The 16,248-nt window shown below is 44.3% G+C and overlaps 1 protein-coding gene across 6 annotated transcripts in view; it reads left to right on the top strand.

Moving 5' to 3' along the window:
- dlec1 (DLEC1 cilia and flagella associated protein) overlaps positions 1 to 16,248 on the top strand; it is a 191,513-nt gene that overhangs the window by 145,108 nt on the left and 30,157 nt on the right. For all 6 annotated transcript variants that reach the window (XR_010969485.1, XR_010969484.1, XR_010969483.1 and 3 more), the window contains exons 31-32: positions 4,028 to 4,098; positions 14,378 to 14,598. Coding sequence is in view for 3 of the 6 variants with exons in the window: in XM_068015718.1 (XP_067871819.1) it covers positions 4,028 to 4,098; positions 14,378 to 14,598 (292 nt within the window). In the remaining 3 variants the exon portion in view is untranslated. The remainder of the gene's footprint in view (positions 1 to 4,027; positions 4,099 to 14,377; positions 14,599 to 16,248) is intronic.

Genomic DNA, 16,248 nt, shown 5'->3' with positions numbered 1-16,248 from the left:
AGGGATGTCTCAGATCGGCTGCAGAACATTCTAAAGGGGGAGGGTGAACAGCCAGTTGTCATTGTGCACATAGGCACTAATGATATAGGTAAAAAACGGGATGAGGTCCTACAAGCAGAGTTCAGGGAGTTAGGAGCCAAGTTAAAAAGTAGGACCTCAGAGGTAGTAATCTCAGGATTACTACCAGTGCCACGTGATAGTCAGAGTAAAAATGAAAGAATAGTCAGGATGAATGCGTGGCTTGAGAGATGGTGCAGGAAGGAGGGGTTCAGATTTTTGGGACATTGGGACCGGTTCTGGGGGAGGTGGGACTATTACAAATTGGACGGTCTACACCTGGGCCGGACTGGAACCAATGTCCTTGGAGGTGCTTTTGCTAACGCTGTTGGGGAGGGTTTAAACTAATGTGGCAGGGGGATGGGAACCAATTGAGGTCAGTTGACAGTAAGGAGGTAGTAACAAAAGCCTGTAATGAACTAGATAATGAAGTCAGTGTGACTAAGGGGAAGAACAGGCAGGGAGCAGATGATGAATATAAAGGGACTGATGGTCTGAGGTGCATTTGTTTTAATGCAAGAAGTGTAGTAGGTAAGGCAGATGAACTTAGGGCTTGGATTAGTACCTGGGAGTATGATGTTATTGCTATTACTGAGACTTGGTTGAGGGAAGGGCATGATTGGCAACTAAATATCCCAGGATATCGATGCTTCAGGTGGGATAGAGAGGGAGGTAAAAGGGGTGGAGGAGTTGCATTACTGGTCAAAGAGGATATCACAGCTGTGCTGAAGGAGGGCACTATGGAGGACTCGAGCAGTGAGGCAATATGGACAGAACTCAGAAATAGGAAGGGTGCGGTAACAATGTTGGGGCTGTACTACAGGCCTCCCAACAGCGAGCATGAGATAGAGGTACAAATATGTAAACAGATTATGGAAAGATGTAGGAGCAACAGGGTGGTGGTGATAGGAGATTTTAATTTTCCCAACATTGACTGGGATTCGCTTAGTGTTAGAGGTCCAGATGGAGCAGAATTTGTAAGGAGCATCCAGGAGGGTTTTCTAGAGCAGTATGTAAATAGTCCAACTCGGGAAGGGGCCATACTGGACCTGGTGTTGGGGAATGAGCCCGGCCAGGTTGTTGAAGTTTCAGTAGGGGACTACTTTGGGAATAGTGATCACAATTCCGTAAGCTTTAAAATACTCATGGACAAAGACGAGAGTGGTCCTAAAGGAAGAGTGCTAAATTGGGGGAAGGCTAACTATACCAAAATTCGGCAGGAGCTGGGAAATGTAGATTGGGAGCAGCTGTTTGAAGGTAAATCCACATGTGATATGTGGGAGGCTTTTAAAGAGAGGTTGATTAGCGTTCAGGAGAGACATGTTCCTGTGAAAATGAGGGATAGAAATGGCAAGATTAGGGAACCATGGATGACAGGTGAAATTGTGAGACTAGCGAAGAGGAAAAAGGAAGCATACATAACGTCTAGGCGGCTGAAGAAAGACGAAGCTTTGAAAGAATATCGGGAATGTAGGACCAATCTGAAACGAGGAATTAAGAGGGCTAAAAGGGGTCATGAAATATCTTTAGCAAACAGGGTTAAGGAAAATCCCAAAGCTTTTTATTCATATATAAGGAGAAAGAGGGTAACTAGAGAAAGGATTGGCCCACTAAAGGACAAAGGAGGAATGTTATGCTTGGACTCAGAGAAAATGGGTGAGATTCTAAACGAGTACTTTGCATCGGTATTCACCGAGGAGAGGGACATGACGGATGTCGAGGTTAGGAACAGATGTTTGATTACTCTAGGTCAAGTCGGCATAAGGAGGGAGGAAGTGTTGGGTATTCTAAAGGGCATTAAGGTGGACAAGTCCCCAGGTCCGGATGGGATCTATCCCAGGTTACTGAGGGAAGCGAGAGAGGAAATAGCTGGGGCCTTAACAGATATCTTTGCAGCATCCTTAAACACGGGTGAGGTCCCGGAGGACTGGAGAATTGCTAATGTTGTCCCCTTGTTTAAGAAGGGTAGCAGGGATAATCCAGGTAATTATAGACCGGTGAGCCTGACGTCAGTGGTAGGGAAGCTGCTGGAGAAGATACTGAGGGATAGGATCTATTCCCATTTGGAAGAAAATGGGCTCATCAGTGATAGGCAACATGGTTTTGTGCAGGGAAGGTCATGTCTTACCAACTTAATAGAATTCTTTGAGGAAGTGACAAAGTTGATTGATGAGGGAAGGGCTGTCGATGTCATATACATGGACTTCAGTAAGGCGTTTGATAAGGTTCCCCATGGCAGGCTGATGGAGAAAGTGAAGGCGCTTGGGGTCCAAGGTGTACTAGCTAGATGGATAAAGAACTGGCTGGGCAACAGGAGACAGAGAGTAGCAGTAGAGGGGAGTTTCTCAAAATGGAGACGTGTGACCAGTGGTGTTCCACAGGGATCCGTGCTGGGACCACTGTTGTTTGTGATATACATTAATGATTTGGAGGAAAGTATAGGTGGACTGATTAGCAAGTTTGCAGACGACACTAAGATTGGTGGAGTAGCAGATAGTGAAGGGGACTGCCAGAGAATACAGCAGAATATAGATAGATTAGAGAGTTGGGCAGAGAAATGGCAGATGGAGTTCAATCAGGGCAAATGCGAGGTGATGCATTTTGGAAGATCCAATTCAAGAGTGAACTATACAGTAAATGGAAATGTCCTGGGGAAAATTGATGTCCAGAGAGATTTGGGTGTTCAGGTCCACTGTTCCCTGAAGGTGGCAACGCAGGTAAATAGAGTGGTCAAGAAGGCATACGGCATGCTTTCCTTCATCGGACGGGGCATTGAGTACAAGAGTTGGCAGGTCATGTTACAGTTGTATAGGACTTTGGTTCGGCCACATTTGGAATACTGCGTACAGTTCTGGTCGCCACATTATCAAAAGGATGTGGATGCTTTGGAGAGGGTGCAGAGGAGGTTCACCAGGATGTTGCCTGGTATGGAGGGCGCTAGCTATGAAGAGAGGTTGAGTAGATTAGGATTATTTTCATTAGAAAGACGGAGGTTGAGAGGGGACCTGATTGAGGTGTACAAAATCATGAGAGGTATAGACAGGGTGGACAGCAAGAGGCTTTTTCCCAGAGTTGGGGTTTCAATTACTAGAGGACACGAGTTCAAAGTGAAAGGGGAAATGTTTCGGGGGGATATGCGTGGAAAGTTCTTTACGCAGAGGGTGGTGGGCACCTGGAACGCGTTGCCAGCGGAGGTGGTAGACGCGGGCACGATGGAGTCTTTTAAGATGTATCTAGACAGATACATGAATGGGCAGGAAGAAAAGAGATACAGAACCTTAGAAAATAGGCGACATGTTTAGAGAGAGGATCTGGATCGGCGCAGGCTTGGAGGGCCGAAGGGCCTGTTCCTGTGCTGTAATTATCTTTGTTCTCTTTGTTCTATATTGGGAAAATGGGTTTTCCAATGGGGATTTCCCTTTACTTTTTTCTTGGAGGATGAAGAAAAGGAGCAATGGAGGTGCTGTCAGATAGGTCAGGCTGCAGCAGAGATGGCCTATGCTCAATTGTCAGTGTCCCCTTCCCACAGGCAGAGGCCACCCATCGGGCCATAGGTACAAAGTTAAATGTAAGAGATTTAGAAGAGAGAGCAAGAAAAACTTTTGAACACAGTTGTGAAGCTGTAAAATTCACGTCTAAGGTGTGGCAAAAACTATGACAATATTCAAGGTTAGGTGGATGAATGAAAAAGGGTTGAAGGATCATTGGAATGGGGAGGTTAAATGTGATCAGAATAATTTGTTCACATGGAGGGCATACTCTGACGTGGGCTGTTTGGGCCAAATGGCCCATCTCCGTGTTGTAGCTACCATGTACTTACTTCTATGCAAATATTCAGCTTGCACTATATCAGTGGATAATAAAATAAGAAAGAGTTAAACATCTTCCGCGTGGCATAGCTTTATTAGCACGTATCTGACAGCTAATATCCTACTGTGAGAAGGGCATGACATAATATTTTGTTTTCCAGATTTGGTACTCATATCTCTGGAGGTGATACGGTCTTCCGTTCCCTACGGCTGATCAATACAGGTCCCTGCGGTAGGTCTTGTAACTTGTCATTTCTTTTGTTGCGACCAGGTGAGAAGGGGTCTAGGGGTTCCCTCTCAGCCTTTGCCTGTTTTAACCTTAACAGGGTTTAATTTTAGAAACACTGTTTTTAGCTCCCCGTTAATGAATCCTTGTTCACTGCTGCAATTGTAAGGCAAAGAAATCAAACAGGTTTCCTTAGATTTAAACAAGAAAGGTAGAAGTTTATTAATCTTAAACTCTAATCTGGTTAATGACTACGAATATGCGATGTGACCACGCCAGCATACATACGTGATAAACACACATGCAGATAGAGACACAAAAAGTAGAAGGAATAAAGGGGAAGAGTTTGAGGCAATATCTGGTAGTTACAGTCCTTTGAGTTCAATGTGGAGTCTTTGGTTGCCGGTAAGTCTTGCAATTCATTGGGGTCCAGTTCACGCTTCAACTTGTTCCGATGTAGGAGTATTGGTAGGTGTTAGGGAAATATATAGGTGGGGATATGGGATTAGTGTAGGTTTAGTATAAATGGGTGGTTGATGGTCGGCACAGACTCGGTGGGCCGAAGGGCCTGTTTCAGTGCTGTATCTCTAAAACTAAAACTAAAAGGAGTCTTTTCTCTCTTGAGGTTAACGTGTCTTCTGTGGGTCCCGTGGCTTGGGGAGAAAGCGAGAGAGAGAGCTGCTTCCTTGTTCCAGCGTCAGTTGCACACTGCCTTCTCCATTCAAACTATCCTGCGGCTAGTTCAAAAAAAACCTGGACCAGCCAGTTAGTCTTGTGATCTTGTGTTCCGAAGAAGGGTCACTGACCCGAAACGTTAACTCTGCTTCTCTTTCCACAGATGCTGCCAGACCTGCTGAGTGAATCCAGCATTTCTTGTTTTTTTCAGATTTCCAGCATCCGCAGTATTTTGCTTTTATTTTAGTCTTGTGATCAGCTGGTTTAACCAGTCCTGGCTTTGTGGATTGTATCATTTTAGCAGGCCCTGGAATGCGCTTCCTTACCTTACAGTGGCGCAGTGGTTAGCACTGCAGCCTCACAGCTGCAGGGACCCGGGTTCGATTCTGGGTACTGCCTGTGTGGAGTTTGCAAGTTCTCCCTGTGTCTGCGTGGGTTTTCTCCGGGTGCTCCGGTTTCCTCCCACAAGCCAAAAGACTTGCAGGTTGGTAGGTAAATTGGCCATTATAAATTGTCACTAGTATAGGTAGGTGGTAGGGAAATATAGGGTCAGGTGGGGATGTGGTAGGAATATGGGATTAGTGTAGGATTAGTATAAATGGGTAGTTGATGGTCGGCACAGACTCGGTGGGCGGAAGGGCCTGTTTCAGTGCTGTATCTCTAATCTAATCTACCCCTTCAATGTCTAGTGATCAAACTCCATTTGGGTTAATTGGAGCAGGGAATAGTCCTTTGTTTCCACAAGCAGCTTATCTTAATATGCAAATGTCCTTCCAGTCCAGTGTCTAGTGATCTTCAAACAAGTCATTTCTTCACTCCAGCAGCAGTTTAAAATCAATGTTCATATGACAAAATTAATATACCTCATTCTTGGTAGGTGGGGTCTGCGTGACACTTTCCTCCACGGGGTCAGTTACATGAGCTTGTTCAGTGGCAGCATCAGCAGGCTTGGGAATCTGAAATTGTAGCTCTCCTGCTGGTTCAGTGGTAAGGCCAGATACTTGGCTCAGTTGGTGGGGAGACAGCTGAGTTCACAAGGGCAGGTGTAGGTGGGCCAGTTAATAATAAGTTGGGCTGATAGATGGTTTAAGTTGGCAAGGTCAGTGTGTAGATGGTTGAGTTAATAAGGGCAGGTTTTGATAGCTGTCTTAATGAAGCTAGTGTAGATGGCTCAGTTACTGAATTTCAAAGAAATTACAACGTGGAAACAAGCTGTTTTACCAGTCCATGTTGATGTTTATCCAGCACATGAACAGTGGTCCTAATCCAATGTGTGTGTGTCCTGTTCCCTTTATCCCCATTTCCTTCAATCATCTATCTAAACATTTCATAAATGTGAAGAGGGTCTCTGCCTCAATTAATAACACTGGTGACATTCCTCAGCCTTACAATCTTCTGTGTAACCGAAAAGTTTCTCCGCTCGATGTCATGAATCACATACATTTAATCCTATATAATAACATAAGAAATAGGAACAAGGGTAGACAATACGGACCCTCAAGCCTGCTCTGCCGTTCAATATCATCATGGCTGATCTTCTGCCTCAACTTCACCTTCCTGCCCACTCCCCATATCGCTTGATTGCCTGAGAGACCAAAAATCTGTCTTTCTTAGCCTCAAATATACTCAACGATGGAGCATCCACAACCCTGTGGTGTAGAGAATTCCAAAGATTCACAACCCTTTGAGTGAAGAAGTTTCTCCTCTTCTCAGTCCTAAACGATTGACCTCTATTCCTGAGACTGTGCCCCCATGTTCTAGACTCCTCAGCCAGGGGAAACAACCAGTGTCTACCCTGTCAAGCCCCTTCAGAATCTTTCTCCCCTCCTTCTGGATCCCTCAATCATTAGAAACAGTCTGTTTCCATCTACTCTGTCCCATTGGTTTGTCATTTTAAACACCATTTTCAAATCATCCCGTGACCTCCTCTCTTCTAATAAAAGCCGATCTGGTTTTCCAAGGCTTTCTTTGTATTTGCATTTCTTCATACCAGGCAGCACCCTGGTGAATCTCTGTGTACCCTTTCATTTAGGGAGTTTAGGGAGCTAGGTGAGAAATTGAAAAGCAGGACATCAAAGGTAGTAATCTCCAGATTACTGCTGGTGTCAAATGCTAGTGAGTACAGAAATAGTACGATAGAGCTCATGAATATGTGGCTGGAGAGATGGTGCAGCAGGGAGGGGTTTAGATTCCTGAGGCATTGTGACCACTTCTAGGGGTCTAGCGGTAGGTGGGACCTGTACAAGCCTCAACATGGCTGGACCTATATCCTCACAGGTCATTTTGCGAGTGATGTTGGAGAGGGTTTAAACTAGCTTGGCAGGGTGATGTGAACCTGAGAGTAGATTCAAAAGGGAGAGAAGAAAAGTTGGAAATGGAAGTCAGAAAATTACTAAGTGTATTTAGAAGGCATTGGAGATAAAGGCTAGAAAGTAGACAACAAGGTGTTTGATCGTGTTAAATGGTATATACTTCAATGCAAGAAGTCTAAGAAATAAGGCACATGAACTAAGAGCACAGATTGAAAGATGGGGGTATGATATTATAGCTATTACTGAGACATGGCTAAAAGAAGGGTAGGAACAACAGCTCACGATTCCTGGTTACAGGGTTTTCAGATGAGATAGAGAGGGGAGGTTGCAATATTGATTGAAGAAATTATTATAGATGTGAGGAGGGAAGAGATGGTAGAAGGATCATATGGGTTGAACTGAAGAACAAAAAAAAGGTAATCACATTACTTGGAGTATACTATAGACCCCCAAACAGTCAGAGGAAGATAGAAGAGCAAATATGTAGGCAAATCTCTGAGAAAAGCAAAAACAATAGGGCAGTAACAGTGGGGGATTCCAACTACCCTGGGATAGAATTAGTGTGAAAGGCACAGAGAGAGCAGAATTCTTAAATGCATATAGGAGAACATTTTTAGCCAGTACATCGTAAGCTCAACAAGAAAGGGGGCAGTTCTGGACTTAGTTTTAGGGAATGAAGCTGGATAGTTGGAAGGGGCATCAGTTGGGGAGCACCTTGGTGGAAGTGATCACTATTCCATTAGATTTAGGGTAATTATGGAAAAGGACAAAGATAGATCAGGAATAAAAGTTTCAATTGGTGAAAAGCTTGTTTTATTAAGTTGAGATGTGATTTAGCTGAAGTAGACTAGAAACAGCTACTTGAAGGTAAATCAGTACCAGATCAGTTGGGAGCATTTAAGGAAGAGATAGTGAGGCTTCAGAGCAAGTATATTCCCTTAAAGAAAAAGGGTGGGACGAACAAATCCAGAGTCTCCTGGATGTCAAGGGGCTTAAAGCAGAGGATAAAGAAAAAAAAAGGAAGCTTATGACAGATACTCAGGGTTCAATACTGTAGAAAACCCAGAGGAGTATAAAATGTGCAGGGGGAAAATTAAAAATTAGGAAAGCAAAAAGAGGGCATAAAAAATATTGGCAAGTAAAAACAAGAAAAACCCAAAGATTTTTTTTTATTAATACATAAAGAGCAAGAGGATAACTAAAGAAAGAATAAGGCCTGTTAGGGTAATCTGTGAGTGGAGTTGGAGGATGTGGAGATGGGTCTTAATGAGTGCTTTGAGTCTGTTTTCACAAAGGAGAGGGATGATACATACATTGCAATCACGGAGGAGACGTGTGAAATATTTTATGAAATTAACATCGTGAGAGAGAAAGTATTAAGGAATTTAACATCTTAGAAAATGGATAAATCCCCCAGCCCAGATGAAATGTATCCTTGGTTGTTAAGGGAATCACAGCATCGTTACAGTGCAGAAGGAGACCATTCAGCCCATCGTGTCCGCACTGGCTCTCTGACAGAGCAATTCCCTCAGTTCTATTCCCCTGCCTTCTCCCCATAACCCTGCACATTCTTCCTTTTCATATAACTGTCTAATTCCCTTCTGAGTGCCTCCACCACATTCTCAGGCAGCGCATTCCAGACTTTAACCACTCGCTGTGTGAAAAAGTTTTTTCTCATGACACTTTTGCTTCTCTTACCAAATACTTGAAATCTGTGCCCTCTCATTCTCGATCCTTTCACGAGTGGGAACACTTTCTCTTTATCTGCTCTATCCAGCTTCTCATGATTTTGGATACCTCCATCAAATCACCTCTTAGCCTTCTCGTCAAAGAAAACAGTCCTAACTTCTCCAATCTAACTTCATAACCGAAATTCCTCATCCCTGGAACTTTTCTCGTGAATCTTTTCTTAAGTCTCTCCAATGCCGTCACGTCTTTCCTAAAGTGCAGCGCCCAGAACAACGCAATACTCCAGCTGAGGCTGAACTAGTGTCTTATACAAGTTCAACATAACTTCCTTTCTCTTATACTCTATGCCTCTATTAATAAAGTCCAGGATACTGTTTGCTTTATTAACCTCTCTCTCAACGTGCCCTGCCACCTTCAATGACCTATGCACATATACACCTACGTCCCTCTACTCCTGCGCCCCCTTTAGAATTGTACCCTTTATTCTATATTGTCCCTCCGTGTTCTTCCTACCAAAATGAATCACTTCACATTTCTCTGCATTGAACTTCATCTGCCACCCGTCTGCCCATTCCACCAACTTGTCTATGTCCTTTTGAAGTTCTACACTATCCTCCTCACAGTTCACAATGCTTCCAAGTTTCGTATCATCTGCAAACTTTGAAATTGTGCCCTGTACACCAAGGTCTAGGTCATTAAGATATATCAGGAAAAGCAAGGGTCCCAACACTGATCCCTGGGGAAGTCCACTACCAAACCTTCCTCCAGCCGAAAAACATCCATTAACCGCTACTCTTTGTTCCCTGTCACTCAGCTAATTTCGTATCCATGTTGCTACCTTCCATTTTATTCCACGAGCTACAAGTTTGCACACAAGTCTGTTGTGTGACACTGTATCAAATGCCTTTTGAAAGTCCATGTACACCACATCAACAGCATTTTCCTCATCAACCCTCTCTGTTACCTCCTCAAAAAACTCCAGCAAGTTAGTTAAACATGATTTTCCCTTATGAAATCCATGCTAGCTTTCCTTAATTAACTCGCATTTGTCCATGTGACTATTGATTTTTGTCCCAAATTATTTTTTCTAGAAGTTTTCCCACCACCAAAGTTAAACTGACTGGTCTGTAGTTGCTGTGCTTATCTTTACACCCTTTTTTGAACAAGGGTGTAACATTTGCAATTCTCCAGTCCTTTGGTGCCACACCTTGAGTCTAAGGAAGACTGAAAAATTATGGCTAGTGCCTCTGCAATTTCCACCCTCATTTCCCTCAGTATCCTTGGATGCATTTCATCTGGTCCTGGTGTTTTATCAACTTTAAGTGCAGATAGCCTATCTAATACTACCTCTTTACCAATTTTAAATCCCTCTAGTGTTTGATTTACCTCCTCTTACAACATTGCCTGGGTTGCATCTTTTTCCTTCGTAAAGACAGATGCAAAGTATTCATTTAATACCGCAGCTCTGCCCTCTGCCTCGATATGTAAATCCCCTTTCTGGTCCCTAATCAGCCCCAGTCCTCCTTTTACCACCCTTTTACTATTTATATGCCTATAGAAAACTTTGGGATTTCCTTTAGTGCTAGCTGCCAGTTTTGCTTCTCTTATTTGTTTTTTTCACTTTCCCTCAGCACCTTCTATATTCAGCCTGGTTCTCATTAGTATTTTCTACCTGGCATCTGTCATAAGCACACTGTTTCTTCTTTATCTTAATCTCTACCTCTTTTGTCATCCAGGGAGCTCTGGATTTGTTTGCCCTGCTTTTCCCCTTCGAGGGAACATACCTTGACTGTGCCCAAACTATCTCTCCTTTGAAGGTAACCCATTGTTCATCTACCGGTATTCCTGCCAGCTTTTGCCTCCAATTTATTTGCCCCAGCTTCATTCTTACCCCACTGAAATTGGCCTTCCCCCAGTTAATTATTCTTACCCTGGATTGCTCTTTGTCCTTTTCCATAGACAGCCTAAACCTTATGATACAATGGTCACTATTCCCTAAATGCTCTCCTACTGATACCTGATCCACTTGGCTCATCTCATTCCCAAGACCCAGGTCTCGCAGTTGGACTAGCAACATACTATTGTAGAAAATTTTCCTGAACACGCTCTAGGAACTCTTGCCCCTCACTGCCCTTTACACTACTATTATCCCAGTCTATGTTTGGATAATTAAAGTCCCCCATTATAACTATCCAAGAGAAGAGCAAGAGGAAAATAGCGGAGGCTCTGACCTTCATTTTCCAATCCTCTCTGACTGCTGGTGTGGTGCCAGAGGACTGGAGGACAGCTAACATTGTACCATTGTTTAAAAAGTGAGAAAGGTATAGACCAAGTAATGACAAGCCAGTCATCCTAACCTCGGTGGTGGAAAAATTCTGGAGGACAGAATAAATCTTCATTTAGAAAGGCACAGATTAATCAAAGACAGTTGGCATGGATTTGTTAAGGGAAGGTCGTGTCTGACTAACATGATCAAATTTTTTGAGGTGGTAACAAGGAGGGTTGATGAGGGCAGTGCATTTGATCAAGGCTTTTGATAAGGTCCCACATGGCAGACTTGTCATGAAAGTAAAAGCCCATGTGATCCAAGGCAAAGTGGCAAGTTGGATCCAAAATTGGCTCAGAGGCAGGAAGCAAAGGGTAATGGTCAATGGTGTTTTTGTGACTAGAAGGCTGTTTCCAGTGGGGTTCTACTTTTTGTGGTATCAATGATTTAGACTTGACTATAGGGGGCATGATTAAGAAATTTGCAGATGATACAAAAATTGGCCGTTTGGTTGCTAATGCAAAAGAAAGCTATAGACTGCAGGAAGATATCAATGGAGTAGTCAAGTGTGCGGAACAGTGGCAAATGGAGTTCAATCCGGAGAAGTGTGCAGTAATGCAATTGAGGAAGGCTAACAAGGCAAGGGAATACACAATAAATGGCAGGATACTGAGAAGTATAGAGGAACAGAGGGGCATTGGAGTATGTGTCCACAGATCCCTGAAGGTGGCTGAACAGGTAGATAAGGTGGTCAAGAAGGCATACGGGATACTTGCCTTTATTAGCCAAGGCATAGAATATAACAGCTGGGAGGTTATGCTACAAGTGAATAAAACACTGGTAAGGCCACAGTGGGCATACTGTGTGCAGTTCTGGGGCTGAATTTTACCGGCCCCTTGACACCATGGGTCGTGGCGCGGGTGCCGGTAAAATTTTGTGGGGAGAGGCCCGCCTTGACCCGTGACGTCCAGAAGGGCCCGTCACAAATTACTGGCGGCGGGGGGATCTCAGTGCGGCTCCACCCCCCCCCCCCCACCCTGCCACATGGTGGCGGGCCCTTCATCTCCATATGTAGATTGCCACTAAATATATGCAAAATAACTTACCTGCCATCCCATGCTGATTTTATGGCCTCCATTCGGCCTTCGTGCGCCTTTGGAACTCCACACGGAGTTCCAAGGTGAGAACCTGGTGGGGAAGGGGGAGTAATAAAAATTTCAGGGCGGGAGGGGTGGAGCAGCAGGAAAATCAATTTTTATTGGGTGTGGGGATAGTGGGAAGGGGTTGAAGAGCCAAAGATTGAAGGTTGGGGGGAAAATTCGGGTATTTGAAAAATCAATTGATGGTCATTTCAGGCAATGACATGACCATTTGGGGGGGTTGAGAAAGGGCCTCCATCACTGACTTTTATATTTAATAAAATCCCATTATGTTTTGTCTTTAAAAATTAAAATTAATTGGAAGAGCTTAAAGCCCTTCAAAAATGGCACCTGCGCAGTGGCGCCGGACACCGTTGCCGGGCCACGGAGGCTGTCCCCACTATTTAAATGAGTCCCTGCGTGAAACATCGTGGGGGCTCCTCGGCGGCCACTGAATGTGGGCACTTCACCGAGCTCAAAGGGCACCGCTGCGGAGCATGGTATCCGAATAAAATTCAGCCCCTGGTTTCCATAGTATAGGAAAGATGTGATTGCAGTGGAGTGGGTATAAAGGAGGTTTTTGAGGATGTTGCCTGGACTGGAGGATTTTAATTATGAGTAAAGATTGGATAGGCTAAAATTGTTTCTTTGGAATAGAGGAGGCTGAGGGAAGATCTAATTGAAGTGTATAGAATTATGAGAGGTCTAGGTGGAGTGGATAGGAAGGACTTATTCTCCTTGTTGGAGGGATCCATAACCAGGGGGCATAGATTTAGGGTAAGAGATAGGGTTTAGAGGGGATTCAAGAGGAAATCATTTCGCGCAGAGGGTAGTGGAGATCCGGAACTCACTGCCTACAAGGGTGGTAGAGGCAGAAACCCTCATAACATTTAAAAAGTACTTGACCATTGAGGACTAGGCCTTCAACGCCTGGGCTCTAAGCTCTAGAATTCTCTCTTCCTCTCTCTCCTTTAAGACACTCTTAAAATCTACCTCCCATGACCTGATATCTTACATGCCAAATTTTCTTTGACAACAGTTCGGTGAAGTACCTTAGAATGATTTACTCTGTTAAAGGCACTATATAAATGCAAGTTTTTATTGTTGTTAGGTAGATTCACCATTACATTGTGCTTTTTACATTCCTTACCTCTTGCCATGAAACTCAGTATTCCATTATTTTGTTTGAAGGGCCTTACTTACTTGAGATACCGCTTCTCTTGTTTTATTAACCTGGACCCCAAGTCCCTCTGCCCTTCTCTCCCTCATGCAAAGTATGATTATCAATTTTTATAAAGATATTATGCATCACACTCACATTTATTGACATTGAATTCCATCTGGCACTTTTTAGCCCATTTCACCATCTTATTAGTATTCTCTTGCAGCTTTATTGGGTCCTCAGAATTATTTACTGTGCCACCTATTTTAGGATACTCTCTAAATTTGGATACCACTCCCTTTAGCCCTCTCCCAAAATCCTTGAGGCAATGATCCCAGAACAGAACAGGGCGGTGCAGTGGTTAGCACCGCAGCCTCACAGCTCCAGGGACCCGGGTTCAATTCTGGGTACAGCCTGTGCGGAGTTTGCAAGTTCTCCCTGTGACCGCATGGGTTTTCGCCAGGTGCTCCGGTTTCCTCCCACCACCAAAGACTTGCAGGTGATAGGTAAATTGGCCATTGTAAATTGCCCCTAGTGTAGGGAGGTGGTAGGGAATATGGGATTACTGTAGGGTTAGTATAAATGGGTGGTTCTTGGTCAGCACAGACTCGGTGGGCCGAAGGGCCTGTTTCAGTGCTGTATCTCTAAATAAATTTTAAAAAAGAACCCTGTGGGGTACTGCTGTGGGATATGCATGCAATTAAGTAGGCGGAACTAAAATTTTCTCCTAGCTCTCCATTAGTGATCAGTGGAATGGTGGGAAAGTGGGTCCTCTGCTGGAGTCTCTCTGCTTGGAGGGACGCAAGAATGACCTTCTGTGTCACTGTTCGGCCTCCCCAGCGCAGGTGGACATGTGGTTCATTGAGTGCACAAGCCCACACTTGACCACCCACACAGTATAATGGCCTGGAGTTGTGTCAAACCAGTTTGGTGTCCACCAGCATCAACGTTATTCAGTAAGAAATTACGCGCGATGCACTTTCAACAAATTGACCCAAAGTCACTTTAGGTTAAAGATCCTTCTTTCAATTAAAATTCCTAGATATTCGATTAGACTGGGAGACATATAACCAAGAGAAGGATGATTTGCAGTTGGTGGATCTGATCATTTCGTATGGGCAGCAGTTCCCACTGAAGGATGAAAGCGGTAACGAGATAATCGAAACCAGCATCCCACCCAGCGAGAGCGATCTCGGCTTGGACTGGGATGCTATTCCTAATAGTTTAGAGAGCAGCTCTTTGGCACTCCAGACAACAGAATGTGTAAGAAATTTCATTATTTACAACCTAGGTTTCAACCACTGGATCAGTGGGATGGGTTGGAGTGAAAGATTGATGTTTTATGTTGGATTATCGGGATATTGGTGCCATGGCCTCACAACATTTTGTTCTCATCTCAGCCGGCAGCAACCCTGGCCAGATCTTGCCAGATTCGAAGGCCACCCATGCAGGAAGACCTGATTTTCTTTTTGGGACATATTTAATGGCAAATGTTGCACCTACTCTTGAACTGAATAGCAAAACTTACCCAGCATTCTTTATGGAATGTGTAAATTAATTCTGTAAGTGGTAGGCTGTAGACAGGCTACATGGATGCCCTTTACATTGCTGAGTTCAAACAATGGACAGCACTACCACTCCTGAGTTCAGACAAGGCACAATGTTAGTGCTCCCGAATTCACAATGCACACCATTAATAATCCTGAGATCAGACAAAGCACTAAGATTCCCGAGTTCAAACCAGGCACTGCGCTACCAGTTTTTTTTTATTCATTCATGGGATCTGGATGTCACTGGAATTTATTGTCCATCCCTAATTTGCCCTTGAGAAGGTGGAGGTGACTCACCTTCTTAAACAGCTGCAGTAGTGTGGTGTAGGCACACCCACAGTGCTGTTAAGTAGGGAGTTCCAGGATATTGACCCAGCAACATTGAAGGAGCGGCAATATATTTCGAGGTCAGGACTGTGTGTGACCTTGAAGAGGTGGTGTTCTCATGCATCTGCAGCATTTGTTCTTCTAAGTGGTAGAGATCGTGGGTTTGGTAGGTGCTGTTGAAGAAGCCTTGGCATTACTGCAGTGCATCTTGCAGATGGTACACACTGCTGCCACTGTGCGGCAGTGGTGGAGGCAGTGAAGGTTTATGGTGGTGAATAGAGTGACAATCAAGTGCGTTGCTTTGTCCTGGATGGTCAAGTTTCCTGAGTGTTGTTGGAGCAGCACTCATCCGGGCAAGTGGAGAGTATTCCATCATATTTCTGACTTGTGTCTTGTAGATGGTGTAAAGACTTTGGGGAGTCAAGACATGAATTTCCAGCCTCAGACCTGCTCTTGTAGCCACAATATTTATGTGGCTGATCCAGTGAAGATTCTGGTCAATGATGACCTCCAGGATGTTGATGATGGGGGATTCAGTGATGGTAATAAAGAACAAAGAACAAAGAAAATTACAGCACAGGAACAGGCCCTTCGGCCCTCCAAGCCTGCGCCGATCCAGATCCTCTAGCTAAACATATCGCCTATTTTCTAAGGGTCTGTATCTCTTTGCTTCCTGCCCATTCATGTATCTGTCCAGATACATCTTAAAAGACGCTATCGTGCCCGCGTCTACCACCTCCGCTGGCAACGCATTCCAGGCACCCACCACCCTCTGCGTAAAGAGCTTTCCACACATATCCCCCCTAAACTTTTCCCCTCTCACTTTGAACTCGTGACCCCTAGTAATTGAATCCCCCACTCTGGGAAAAAGCTTCTTGCTATCCACCCTGTCTATACCTCTCATGATTTTGTACACCTCAATCAGGTCCCCCCTCAACCTCAGTCTTTCTAATGAAAATAATCCTAATCTATTCAACCTCTCTTCATAGCTAGCGCCCTCCATACCAGGCAACATCCTGGTGAACCTCCTCTGCAC

This window comes from Heterodontus francisci, chromosome 2, assembly GCF_036365525.1.
Source record: "Heterodontus francisci isolate sHetFra1 chromosome 2, sHetFra1.hap1, whole genome shotgun sequence".
Lineage (NCBI taxonomy): Eukaryota > Metazoa > Chordata > Chondrichthyes > Heterodontiformes > Heterodontidae > Heterodontus > Heterodontus francisci.
Note: the sequence above shows the minus strand (reverse complement) of the source record. Positions and strands in the feature narration are given on the sequence as shown.